Source organism: Macrosteles quadrilineatus, unplaced genomic scaffold, assembly GCF_028750875.1.
Source record: "Macrosteles quadrilineatus isolate MER2022 unplaced genomic scaffold, UCM_ALF_1.0 Scaffold_6__1_contigs__length_79288215, whole genome shotgun sequence".
Classification (NCBI taxonomy): domain Eukaryota; kingdom Metazoa; phylum Arthropoda; class Insecta; order Hemiptera; family Cicadellidae; genus Macrosteles; species Macrosteles quadrilineatus.
The window spans coordinates 4,563,589-4,577,618 of record NW_026542599.1 but is presented as its reverse complement, the minus strand read 5'-3'; the positions used below and the strand labels follow the sequence as shown (position 1 = coordinate 4,577,618).

Sequence of the window (14,030 nt, the reverse complement as noted above, 5' to 3'; positions counted from 1 at the left end):
TAACCCAATTCTTATGAATCTAGAAAATAATCAAATAACTTTGTTTAAATAATATTACTTGTAGCATAGACTAACCAACACAAGTAGACTTTTCATGCCACTGTAAATATCAAGCTCGTTTTTTTGTCTAGTTCATGTATGGGCGCTAGTATCAACGAAATTTTGTTTCTATTATTTTAGGGTTTAATTCTTGATTACTGTTGGTTATATAACTAGGAGACGAGTTATTGTTTACAGTTAGATTGCGTTATTTGCTTAAACGATGTTTTAATTGACTTAAATAACAAGAAACAAATTGTAAACAAAACACGACCTTTACAGTACCGTTCAGAACTAACAATAAAATTGTCTTCAGCTGTTCAATAAGGATCAGAAATTTACTCAGAGAGTATGTTCTATCTATGTTTGTACGATAAATAGCCTGTTAAACCAAACATGTACACTAAGTCACATATTCGTTGGGTGCCAGTGTGAAAACCATTTCCATTCTCGACGAAACAATTAAATCCGTGGTCTGTTTCAATTATTAACGCCATTTATCACACGCCAGACAAAATGACAATGGAACACTAGAAATATTGAGTTAATAACTATTCTGTGTATCAAAAATAGTGGTTTTGTTACTCAATGTAACATTGTTTGCAAATGCACTATTTAGGGAATTTTTCATATAGGGAATAATCTATTGCCGTCTCATAGTTCGTTTGGACTGCAGAACGCCAGTCGCCAAAAACACCAACAATTATAAATAAGCACGTGAGACACTTTTAAGCAAAACAACAAGCTCATATATTGATATCTCTGTTTCCTTCACTTCATTGCATCTGTAGTTATGGCTGTCAATTAATGGTGCAATCTAACAATAGGTCAACATTCAATATTATTAAGACCAAAGGCAGTTCCTTTAAAGACAAAAACAATACCAATGGTGATTATTCATGTTACTGTTTTCATTCTTAAGGACCAGTTTCATCAGCATCTACTTAGGCCTACTACACACTTGATTTTACACACTTGTCATAACCTCAAAGAAATAAAATATCAATAGACTGTCAAACAAAAGAAATAAAACATATCAATCTTTTTACTTTCTCACATTACACATAGTACCAATACTATGGGAAATTTATTGAACATAGAGCCTCACACTCATAGAGCCTCATAAAATGTTAAGTTTTTTTTGTTGCGTAGTATGTGGAAAGTACTGTTTTCGTCAAAATGTTAGTAATTGAGTTTTTGGTGAAAATATCACCCTAAACCCCAAAAGTGTTTTTTTTCTCTTATGTATGTGTACGTGTCTGCAGATATGAAGAGATTTACCTATGAGACCCAATTTCGATGACACTTGGTATAAACGTTTTGATGACGATGTTCCCACAAAACCCATGAAATAAAGGAAAAATCAGATTTTCACATAAATGGCTCGACAAATTTGTTTTTTAATCCAGTAGTATATGCGCTTTTAACTGTAAAAAAATGTCCAACCCACATTGCCGTACTAGAGATTAAACATTTATTGCAAATTTAAAAATAAATTTTCTCCAAAAAGTTTAGTTACTTTCACCACTTGCCTATGATAAAAGTTGTTGCCAAACTAATGAGAGAAAGTATGGAAGTTTGCTAATTCTGTTTATTCTACAGACGGGCGAGTGTCGGTGTACCTCAACAGGTGTACCGGGTTCGACCACCAATGCAGAGTCCGGTACAGTCTGGTGCTGGGGGACGGACCGAGGAGGGTGGACTCAGGGCCCGTGGATGACGTCTCTGACTCAGACGGGAAGAGCTATGGTTGGCACACCTCGTCACGGTTCCAGGACCTCGTGTATAAGGTAAAGGACTTTGAGTCAATATTTAACAATTTTTCATACTCTGGATATGATCCAGACCTGTAAACAGTGCGCAAAATAGCTTATTACCGCTTTATTCTCGCATGCGAAATCTGCTGATTTTGCTATAGGCGTTTCTATAAAACACTAAAAATCGATTGCCAAGTCAACAAAAAATAAAAACAAAAATACTCAAAAAATTTAATTCATCATATGCAAGAAGAGCATCATATCAAGCAGAGAAACACGAATACCAACCGCATGGCGTGGGTTGAGTAATTGTGTACTGATTGCAACGCGATTTAGTGGTGGATAAGCGTAGTGATTAAAACACCGTTGTAATGATGGTGATATCGGAATCCTTCTGTGTCGATCGATATATCGATAAAGAATCACACGATCGGTCATACTTCAACTGTAACGAATACTCTTTTATTTATACATCAAAGAGTAAGCAAATAACATAGCCTAAAATAAAAAATAGAAAAAAAAACACAACGGAAGAAAACGGCTGTTTGCCGCCTGATTAATCAAATGGGGTTTCATTACGTATTATTTTATTCACTTTACTGTAATGAATTTTAACTGACATCAGCTTATAATAATTAACAATGTGTGGGTATAAAATTAAACATAACTTCAAAGTAGTTTACCATGTTGTTTTAAATAGCTCTATCTTTATAGTTATATTTCACTAGTTTTAGTCAAGGGTACGTATTGTTCTGGCAATTGGAAAGCATTCGTCCAGGCTTTAAATTTGATTTTAACGAAATTCTGTACGCACTCAAGCTAGTTAGTTCATATATCCTTCCTTATTAATATGCAACATTAGCTAGATTGATAATTTAATCAGACAAAGACGTGTTAGACAATAGACACGAGTACAATACACCAAGATGCAAATGACATTCAAAGAAGTTCATTAATGAATAATAAGCTTTTCGTATTTGATTAAATTATGTTACGTAGAGTGTCCAATTAAATTGTTTATTTGTTTTTGTTTATTCAGCTTAAGTTTTTGAGTGAAGGTCTGGTTGATAGATGGATCCAAAAATAATGATAAGTCAATGTCAGTTTTATACTTATATATATTTTTTATTCTTGGGTGGTGTACTATGTAGTTTTATGCTGATTGCAATTTTATACATCGAGATTAAAGTATGACAAGCCAAACAACAAACTGTATTCCTTATGTTCATTCAATATAAAAACACGTAATAAATTAGTATTAGGCCTACATCAGTTTTGGCAATCTTCGCGTAATGAACCATCGAATGAAAAACAGTAAATTATTAAAAGTTTTAAAAGTGGTTTACCTACTTTACAACACATAATGGTTATACACGAACCAAATTCATACATGTGGCTCCTATTGTCCTATTGTCAGTGGGGACAGGTGTGACCGTCAGTGACTGTGTGTGCTTAAAGTCGCTACACGTGGTTTCATGCTGTGTATACAACAACATTTAACCAAGTTAACCCACTAAGCTAAACTGTACACAATCACAAACTAGTCATGTAATACATGACACCTTGATACAAAGCATTTCTGAAGTGAATTTCCACCAGCGTACATCTTGACTTCCTTGCGAGATAGCTTAACCTAGGTGAGTTGAGCTATAAGGGAAGTATATATCCTTACAAAGCATAATAATTACGAAGAATTCGATTAGCCATAGCTGGAGCATTTATTTTATGGATGGAGAGTTATAAAAGTAAATAAAAGCTGCAGGAAGAAGTTGACGTAAAAAACAACACGAAAATCAGATTATCATAGCTGATTCTAAATTTGGTTCAATTGTAATCTAATACAAAATCATAATATGACAATGTCATGATTTTGTACATAGTTAAGTACATACTAGGTCTTATAGAACTAGGTAAAACTTTCTCAAAGACAAAAAAACTATGAAACCTAACAGATGTCAGGTGATATTAGAGACCAACATGTCAGTACTTAGTAATACTGTAGCTTTGACTACAACTAGGCATCACATCCCTATATTAAAATTGTTGCCAGTTTTCTAATCAAAACCGTTGTAGTTGATGTGGGCAACCAACAGATTTTGGTGATTTCTGATTTCTGTCTAATACATTTCGAACCTTTTTTACCAAGTCAAACTATTTAAACTTATTGTGAGCCATAGCAACTGTTATTACCACAAAACTATGTTAGTAACCATGCTTCTGGGTCTAACTCAAACAATTAGGTTCTTTATTAATGAACATTTGGCGACAGCCAGTCCATATAGATGGGATGTCTAATTCAGTATCCAATGGTATTAGTGTAAATGGTAATAGGGGTTGATGGTTTAGGTTCCTTTATGTGACGTGGTCGAACTCAGCTGAACTACTTTGAGATATTACTGGTCAAAGTCACAAAGATAAAGCTTAACAACTCATTGTCCAGGGAGCAGTCCGCGTCCATCTGGAGATGCTGATGGCCAACACGCTGAGTGAGGTGGTGTCAACGATAGTGGTGCAGCACGCGGCGGCGGCGACGGCGGCGGCGGGCAGCAGTGGGGCGGCGGCAGCGCCGGCAGGAGGCACCCACGGGGTCGTGGTGGCTGCCCCCGCTGTCACCCAGTGCTATGACAGAGATAAGCAGGCGTGGTCCATCAAGAGTGACTGCCACTCGGAGACTGTCAGGCTACACATGGTGTACAAGGACATCCACAACGTGCCCAGGAACCATCTCAGGTCAGTAGGACAAACTGTCCGGGGTCTACTGTTCCAGGGAAGGATATTTAACGGTGACGGACAACCAGTCCCTACACTGACACCCACTTGAACTAATAACGTAACATTTAAGAAACAGATAAAAGATCCGTCCCCGGGTTCACTAACTAAGGGAAGGCTATTGTAGGTAATTAATAAATGCGGTATTGGCCTTTTTTAGTTCACTATCATCATAATCATCTTCGTCATTCTCAATTGATTTTTTTTCCTTCAAAGGTAACATCAAACAATAACAATTTCCACAGAGAAGAGATTAGAAATACAAGGGTTGGTAAATTAGTTTCACTAACAACTCTGTCTCTTTTAGTTCTAAGTGCTGAAAAAACAGTCTCAATGTTGACCAGATATTACCAAACTTTAATTTATATTTTGCAATAGCCATATAAATTCAGTATAGTTTACTTTTTCTGTAGCCTAAGGTGTCAAGAGTTGAATTCTGCAGTACGCGTTTCGTGTCAATTACGACACATCTACAGCTGCCTATTACAGGTTAAAACAGCTCACATTGAGAGTATTTATCACATATTAAAATAAAACTAAGAACGCGAATACTCTATTCGCGTTCTTAGTTTTATTTTAATATGTGATAACAACAACTAATACCACACAACTTAGACAACGTAGATGTAAGATATGTGTTGTGAGCTCAATTGTTGACATCTTAGGCGACCGAAAAACGTTAATTATACTGACTAAATTATAAGTGTCTAGTCTTTAATAACGAACAAGCAATAAAAACTTTAATTAAACAATTTCATTACTTCAATCTATACAATGGGTGAACAATTATACAATTTGATGATTGTAAATGTGCATGAATAGTTTCGGTAATCTTAATACAAAGATCGATCGCATAGTTTCAGGAATCTGTAGCATATTTACGATGACACTCTACATAGATTACTTTCGAGACTAGAACTAAAATATTCATACCATCGATCGCGAAATGTGGTTGAGGCGAGGCTATGACATGTCCTATTTTCCGTTGTAAGATAATAACATTTCCAGATTTTTATCAAAATATGCTTACCCTTTTAATTGGTAATGTACCCTTTGGTATTAATGTAACTTTGAAATGTAGCATAATGCATTAGGTACGTCTATACCTATACCATATCCTTTACCTGTTTTCTCTGCATGAAATTGACATGTTTTAACATAATATTTGTAGATACGTGTGTTGGATGGCCTACCTATTGAAGTACGACGAAGACTCGAGAGAAATGGTCCCCAAAGCGTTACCCGGAGCTCCCTTTAGCCACTACTACGCCCAAGAAAACAGTGACGAGGGGATCATCATGGAGACGGACGTTGGAGTAAAAGAGGTGAGTAAAGAATAGTAGTGAAGAAAGGGGGGAAATGTGACAGAGAGGAGTATGACATAGTTATGAGAAAATTAAAAGAAAATTGTATGGACAAAAGATAATTCTCTGCTGGGATAAACTAAACCAGACGCGCCAAACAAAAAAAACAAAACTAAAAAACCTTGATACTTCTAATATTTGAGGATTCTATACTTAAGGCAATGAAATTTAGCATTTAAAAAACTTCGTAAAGGTATAATAAAGGTCATAGAAATATAATGCAACATTTTATGTTTCCGATAATTTCTAGCAATGGACTAGGATGAAAAGCTATATGAAATACAATTTAAAAAAATAAATTACAACATATAAATAGTAACATAATAATATTCCTAGAATAACAATCGTGTTTAACGAATTATGAAATGCCTGGGATACCACACGTTGGGTATATTAAATATACTCACTATAAATATTAAATAATTGTATTGTATTTTGATCCAAAACTTTTTAGAGAAAACAAAAATCTCGTTAAATCTAGCAATTAAAATTTGAAATATCCAATAAAAATATATATTACAATAAACAGATCAGATTAATCCTGCAACTGATAACTCTGTAACGGATATTGTAGATTCGTAAATTATCCAATTATCCTTTGAAATAAACTAAACCAATGCTTCTGTAATTTGGGAGGAGTTGACTGGTAATTAATTTGGTCTGTCGGCTCTAATAATAACGCTTAGCATATAGTGCGTAAACAATAGTTTCATATTTTAATTTCAGTTTAGCAATTTGATTTGATTCTCTTTATTAAAACCCTTGAACAAATGTACTAACTGCTTCATTCGTACTAACATGTCTCGTAAGAGAACAAAACATGCTGCTTATTGATTCCCCTAATTATGAATTGTGTTTACAATGTTTTCGTTTATCACCATCTAGGGGCGAAGGGCAAGCTGGTTTTGTGGTAGATCACGGGGCTTCGTTGCCCCAAGTCCCGGGTTCAAATCCCACCAATTACAAATAGATTTTATCAATGAGATAATGCTACCCTTATGTAAAGTTGTGACGGAAAAAAATCGATGGGTTAAGGTTTGTGAAACTAGTTTTTCATATTGACAAAATTTTAACTCTTAAATAAATTGAATGAATTGAACTCTTGAGTGCTATATTTTGATTTTCTGGTTTATCAAGGAACCTATTTCTTAAAATTATGAAAATATACACAAGTAAAAACTTGAATGTAATTTGTTACAGTTTTATGGGTGTCTTTATGAGTAAGCGACGGGTTTCATTCCCTCTGGATCACATTTCTTTTTCTGTAGTATATTTTCAAAATAATAACATATTAAACTTCTTTAAAAAATAGAGATGTTTAGGACTGTTGTGGGAAAACATTGTTTGTATCTTTAACCTAATGATGTGGTAGTAAAAAATTAAAGTTAAAAGCAAAACGCGCAGGCCATCTACAGGAGGACAATTTAGTTATGGTTACCTAAATTATGAACTTGTACTTAGGCTACTTTTTGATCTTATTCCCTTGCAAAGGTTACGGAATTTTTTGTTCAATGTGTCTTAACAGTTTAATTTTTTATGCTTCATGCAGTTGAAGGAGCCAGGATGTCCCTACCTGACAGACAAAGGTCAGATGAGGGTGCAGGTTGTGTGGAGTGAGAGTTACCTTCTGTTCCAAGCGTCATATCATAAATATGACGACGTCACTCGTACCCAGAACCACCAAATGAGGCAAGTGCAAACAAGTTTTTAGTTCTTAATAAACCTACAAGGCATATTTTTATTTTTTTAAAGGAATGACTAAAATCTGTTTCCTTACTTTCACAGTCTTATTTTCACGGCCTTACAACAGATAATATATAACAAAACTTTTACTTATAACATGAAGAGAAGGTGAATTTAGAATTGAGAAAGATGTCTTGTGAGGCTATGATAAGAATTTGAACCTATGACCAAAGACTGTTAATTATTTTTTCGAACAAACTCTCATATGATATCAGTGTTGTTTCCCCTTAAGTTTACCTTTAATTATTTAAATTTGGTAATAAGTTTATAAAATATTTCCAGGCGAGAGATACAGACCCTCCAGGCAGAGAACTATAGCTTGGAACGACAACTATTTAGTTATCAGAAGAGTATAGCTTATGCACATTCAAGAGGAACTTACTCTTATGATTTGCAAACGCCTGATGGTCGACCAGAAGAAGAGGAAGATCCATATCCGTTTGAAGAGCGCGGGTAAGAACAGAGTAATTTTTATTTCAATTTTGTAAGCCTGCCAATAGTCTTATATTGTTTTTATGGAAGATATTAATCCCGATTTTTATTTACTTTTTGTGCAGTCCGTTTCACGATCGAAACTACTGTAGTTTCATAATGCTCATTAAGAATAAGGTAGATAAAAACGAAACGATAATAATTACATGGCTGTACCACTTCTTAGCCCTATTTTATAACCTAGTACTGTATATTTATTTACAAATACCATAATTTTTATTTCGTATGAGTGAAGAAATATAATTAATAAAATTAGTTGGATTAGTGGTATATCTATTTTTTTAATAAGGATAATGAACAGTTGTAACCTCTATATACTACCGATAAAATCCCTCAAAATTTACAATACTTCCTCAAACCAGGGAATACTATCCAAACCACAACCACTCAAATCATAAACCTACCAAAACCACAACAACCCAATCGTCCACTACAGCAACCACAATACACTTTCTCCGAACACACCCCAAAACCAAACCCACCAACTTTACTCTCGCCAACATTTGGGTCTTTAGTACTTAGTGTATAGTACATTCAGCTATGTTTAGTATATGTTTAGTTCATGTTCGTTCGTACCACGAGCAGCGTCTATCAAAGCTTCTATACTTTCCAAGAAAGGGGAAAAGTCGTATTCTAAATTGTATTTGCAGTCGCGTACAGATATTATAAGAGTTAGTCGGGCTGCTAACAAGGTTTGAAACGTCATGTTTATTATCATGCGGGCTGTGTCAGCTGTATTCAGGACCCTCATGGAGAAGCTTAAATTACAGGATTATTTTTATTTGTAACTTAATTTGTTTAAACATTATTCCCTTCTATTTTGATTGTAACTCTAGTATAGCTAAAATAGGTACAGTATTAACAAACCATTATAAAAAGTACATAATGAGAGTTTCGTGACGTCTGATGTCTGTGTTGTCACTTAAACTAAAGAGAACCGAAAAAGAGAAACCAGGATGTTTTACACAAACTATACAGTATGTATTTCAAATACCTATTTAAAATAGCTACACACTACTTCCACTAAAGTATGAATCATCCCTAGGTCAAAGACCTGTTTGTGATGTTCTAGTCGCACATGGATATACAATATCGCTTAAAGATCAAATCACCAACAACATTAAATACATTCTAAAGAAACTAAAAAAATCTATATAACTATGGTTCAGTAAAAGTGAATATTGAACTTGAAATATATTATATCAAAGGCACACATACCATGATGGAAATACTAAATTTAAACTTCACTACCTTTTGAATCACGCGTCTTACGACTGCAAAATGTCATAATGCAAGGCGACCGTGAATGGAATAAAGATGGGGAGCTCATAGTCCCTCAACAATCATGCCAATACTTGATAGAGCACACCTTTTAGGGTAAACCAGATCGATTATATTAAGGTACTAAACTTGATACTTACTGGGTAAACTGAAAAGTTAGTTTTGATTAAGTATTTTCACGTTTTACTAGCGGTATAATTGGTTGTTCCAGATACCACCATCACGGTCTGGGGGACCGCACAATGTCCTCTGATACGGAGTACGCCTGAGGACGGAGGACCCCTCGTCCCACCGGCCCAGTGGACCCCCACCCACACCCACACCCACACCCACACACCCAATCTGCCCAGCGCCGTGGCAGTGTGTGGGACACAATAGCAGGCTACGTCTGCTCTCTCGGCTCAATCGCCGTCCATACCATCAAACCAGCTCACCGCAGGATATTCGATCTGTATAAGACGTAATGACACGTATTTCGGGCCTTTTTGTTCCTCTGGTCACCTTTTCTACAAAACTTCAAGAGTTCATTGACCATTTTCAGTCACTAGTGTAGGAGCGTGCAGGCCCAAATATATATGTTCTTAACTTGGATTCAGTAGTGTCATTTAGCAGTGACCTAATTACTTTAACACCAATATTCATAATGTCGCTTTAAATTTAAGGTTACTAAATACACTCCAACAGTCCAATTACTATTTACCGCTCACTCTATCAGAAATAGTCCATTTGACCTCTTTCAGGTCAATCTTATCAGAAAACTATGTACATAACACCATAAGTTTCCATCGCCCCTTTTACTGACTGAAATGTATTTTATAGCAATGGTATATTTTTTACGCATGATACACCAATCATTTAAATTCTATTTTATGTAATTAATATTCAAATTTTATCCTGCAGCAGGCCGTAGAACAATGTGACTGGCCGATTTAATTGATATTTCCTACTTGAGGATATTAGGCTTGATTTACCTATACGTCTACGACATTATTAATAAAAATATAACACACTCTTGAAGAAAACACCTCGGGTGGGTAGAAAACGTTTAAACTTAACGGGGATTCATTAAAGAGGGTCCGATATTTTCACTCTTGTGTGAGGCCTTTTTCTAGTTGAAATTTTACTTAGGAAATTATTGAGTTTGGCGTTCTTATACAGTGGCTACATTAACTGTTGTCTTAAAACACAAAAGACTTTGTTGTACGTGGTTTTATTATCAATTATCTTCGAGTATGTTATTTTTATTAGAAATTTCTAAATTTTCCAAGGATTTAATGTGATTTGTATGTTATTAGAACAAACCAACCATAGAACCATTGCAGTATAAAAAATAAGTACAATTCAGTCAATTTAGATATTCCTTAAAAGATTTTGAACGTTATTGAGAGTATGAAAATACTTTGTGGACCCAAAAGTAACGAATGATTACAAACATAAAAGCCATGAGGCTTAATTTCTTTAATACAGCCCAACCTAAGATTATGATACATGTTTTGAGCTACGCGCTGGATACACAGGGCATTTAAAATCGAATGCTACATTCTATTATAAATTTATAAAAAAAAATAATAATAAATTTTTTAAACAAATTGTTATTATATTTTCCTCAAAGGTGACACTTTAGATAATTTTAAATAAGTCTAAATGGCTGGTCCAGCTTTCATTGTGTAGCCGAATTCTAATGAACTCTATAGTATCAAAACTAAAACTTACAACGTCCCAAACAATATTATTCATAGGTTCTGAGAGAGAATAACACTGTGCTTACTGGTACTCTAAAACTTAAAACTCGTTGTTCTAAAACCACCAACTTTGTCGAAGTCAACTACTAACACCAACCTTAGTTGATTTATATATGAACTGATTTCACTATTTTAAACTAAACTTCTTTTCTTCATATGCTCACCTTCATAGAAATAACCAAGCGATCTCGTAAAAGTTAAATCATTAGATTTTATGCTCTCATAAAAAAAGGATTGTTTAAATTTTTATTTTTGTCGTTTTCCACATTTCCTTGAATCACCCCGGGGAACAGAACGCTTCTAGGTGTTTCAAATGTAAACCCTCTACGTTTAATTTTCGTCCTAAATATTGACAACTTGTGCAACTTTGTTTAGGTAAAGAAATAGATACAATCCGGGTGTAGCTTACGTTGTTGTTTTGATGCAAAAAGTTAGTTTATTTATAGAAAAGTGACAAAAACAAAGGAAACGGCGTTTGAGTTGCGTTTGACTCGATTGGGTTTACAAATTTAGCCGCCAGTCGCGCTGTAGACGCGCAAACTCTGCATGCTCACTAGCAAACGACGCGTAGTAGATGGTGGGAGTAGAAGAAGAGGGGGGAAACAGCAATGACGTATATTGTGTAGTGCGGAAGGAAATCCCGTCAACAGTGCTGCGACCTAGTCACTATCAAGAGAACTACCTACGTTTACGCATACAAAATGCCTACGATGTTTCTTCTGTGTTCGTCACTTTCAGCTTAGCTTGGTTTAAAATGTAACTATTTAAGTTAAGATATGTACATACTTTTACATTTATTCATTTAACGGGACCAATGTAATATCAATCTAAAGTCAATTAGATATGTTCATCAAAATGCGGCAAATAATAATTTGCGAGAGCACCACTTAATTTGGTTATGTTAACAAATACACATATTATATTAGTGTAGTATTTTTAGGGTCTTAGGGCCATGAAATTAATTTCAGAAATACTCATAAAAATTGAAAAAATTATCAAAACCTCAGAACATTTTGTGTTTTTGTGTTTATTGGCCAAATCATGTAAAAAAAATGTAGTTAAACTATTGGAACTTATTATATTATAATTAGTATTTGGTTAACATTAGGATTGTGTTGTTGTTTGTATAAACATTTCAAAAAGTTGAAATATTTCCAAATTTAGAACACAAGGTAGGCTCATTATTGAAAAGTTAACCTGGTTTTATTGCATTGTTGTCATGATCGTTTCATGGTTACATGTAATTTTTCTTGTATTAATCCTTTATTATACTGAAGGGTATCACATGGTTTTACCAATTAAGTATTAATATCCACAGTTTAATCTAATGATCAAGTTGATTGACAATGTGTATTTTTAGAGCTGTTAAACAATATATTAAGTTTGTTTTAAGTTTGCATATGACACTGAAACACCAATCTAAAACTAAGAAACTAAATGAAAATCTTCCTCCTTACAGCTAAATATTCATTTTGCTTTGTCATCTAATATATCTCCCTTTCAAACGTAACAGTTTTCTTCTGTTCCTCAGTACTTCAAAGAAATTGGTATTTTTATATTATTTTCGAGAAACCCTGATGTCAATTTTGCAGTAGATTGTAAGTAAACTGTAGTTTTTGAGCACTTTTCTGACCTAGAACTTCCTATCTAGGCTAAGTCCTGTTTTGCGCTAGAAACTGTAGCTTGTGATAAAGTAGGGATAGTATTGCACATGTATATACTTGTAGGGTAAAGCTTCTATAAATATATAAATATTATATTACAAGTCACATATTCATGTACGTGTTCATAAGATGTTATTATCGGTGTGCCTTTCTTCGTGTATTTACCCATTTCGCTTCGTTCACCGCTACCGCTTCACCGCACTGCTTTTATAGTAGCTTGTTCCATTTTTAGACAACAGGGTACCGAGTTTTCCCTAGAAAAGGAAAGAAAATTGAAAATGTATTTTGTTTTTTAACAATTTATTTCCGTCGCACATGTAATTCCCTTGACATGTAAATATAGGTATTAAAATAGAATTGGGTTATCTATGTTCATTGAACATTTATTTTTAATATATGAGAGGTAAAATGTTGAAATCTGTTGGTTTATAAATAGTTTTCCTGTAAATTAAGGAAAGAGTCTAGTTTACTATAGCATATTTAAGTAAATGATTTATATATAAAAGTAAAAGTTAATTTTGTTTGATTTTATATACAAAATAAATATTTTCACAGCATTTGTCCATCTTTTTACAATATATTTTATGATTTGTGGTTTTAAATACGATATTTATGTTTTTTTTTGTTTGAGATTATTATTTTTGAATAAGAAACATAATAACAACAGTGATTTCTATCTGAACAAGAAGCTAATGAAAATTACGACAATCTAATGTTATTGTAGTGCGATAAGTATCTAGATATTGGTATTATACTTACTTCAAGCATTTATTCATTTAGGTAAGGTAAGACTAAAGCCATAAGGTTAAGTACTCTATACAAGTTTTAGTCGGTCGGTTTATAAGCAGTATGTTTAAAAACAACGCTGTTAAGCTTTATGAAACTTCAGAAAATTTGTGAGAACGTTACATTGTAGTATGGAAAATAACAAGAGATATATGTGTCGTATTGTATAAAACACTATACTAAGTTTAAGTCTATTTAACAAAAAAAAAACTGTTCACTTCGGCTGTAAAAACTTAAAATGTCTTTATTATTTTGTTTTATTAAAATATTTTGTTGAACATGTGTATATATACTAAGTAGTGCAGACACCATAAGATTAGTAAACATTTCAACTAACAAGAGTTAATTTTCTCTAGGATTGTATTATTTTTGCTGTAAATCTTGTTACAATAC

At 33.8% G+C, this 14,030-nt stretch overlaps 1 protein-coding gene across 2 annotated transcripts in view; it reads left to right on the top strand.

The window, feature by feature from the left end:
• Positions 1 to 13,316, top strand: part of LOC128997017 (uncharacterized) — a 93,393-nt gene extending 80,077 nt beyond the window's left edge. The window contains exons 6-11 of one of the 2 annotated variants that reach the window (XM_054422594.1): positions 1,642 to 1,829; positions 4,237 to 4,526; positions 5,737 to 5,890; positions 7,479 to 7,618; positions 7,955 to 8,125; positions 9,657 to 13,316. In XM_054422594.1, coding sequence (XP_054278569.1) covers positions 1,642 to 1,829; positions 4,237 to 4,526; positions 5,737 to 5,890; positions 7,479 to 7,618; positions 7,955 to 8,125; positions 9,657 to 9,714 — 1,001 coding nt within the window. In that variant the 3' untranslated portion in view covers positions 9,715 to 13,316. The remainder of the gene's footprint in view (positions 1 to 1,641; positions 1,830 to 4,236; positions 4,527 to 5,736; positions 5,891 to 7,478; positions 7,619 to 7,954; positions 8,126 to 9,656) is intronic. The other variant, XM_054422595.1, reaches the window with a different exon arrangement.
• Positions 13,317 to 14,030: the final 714 nt, after the last annotated feature.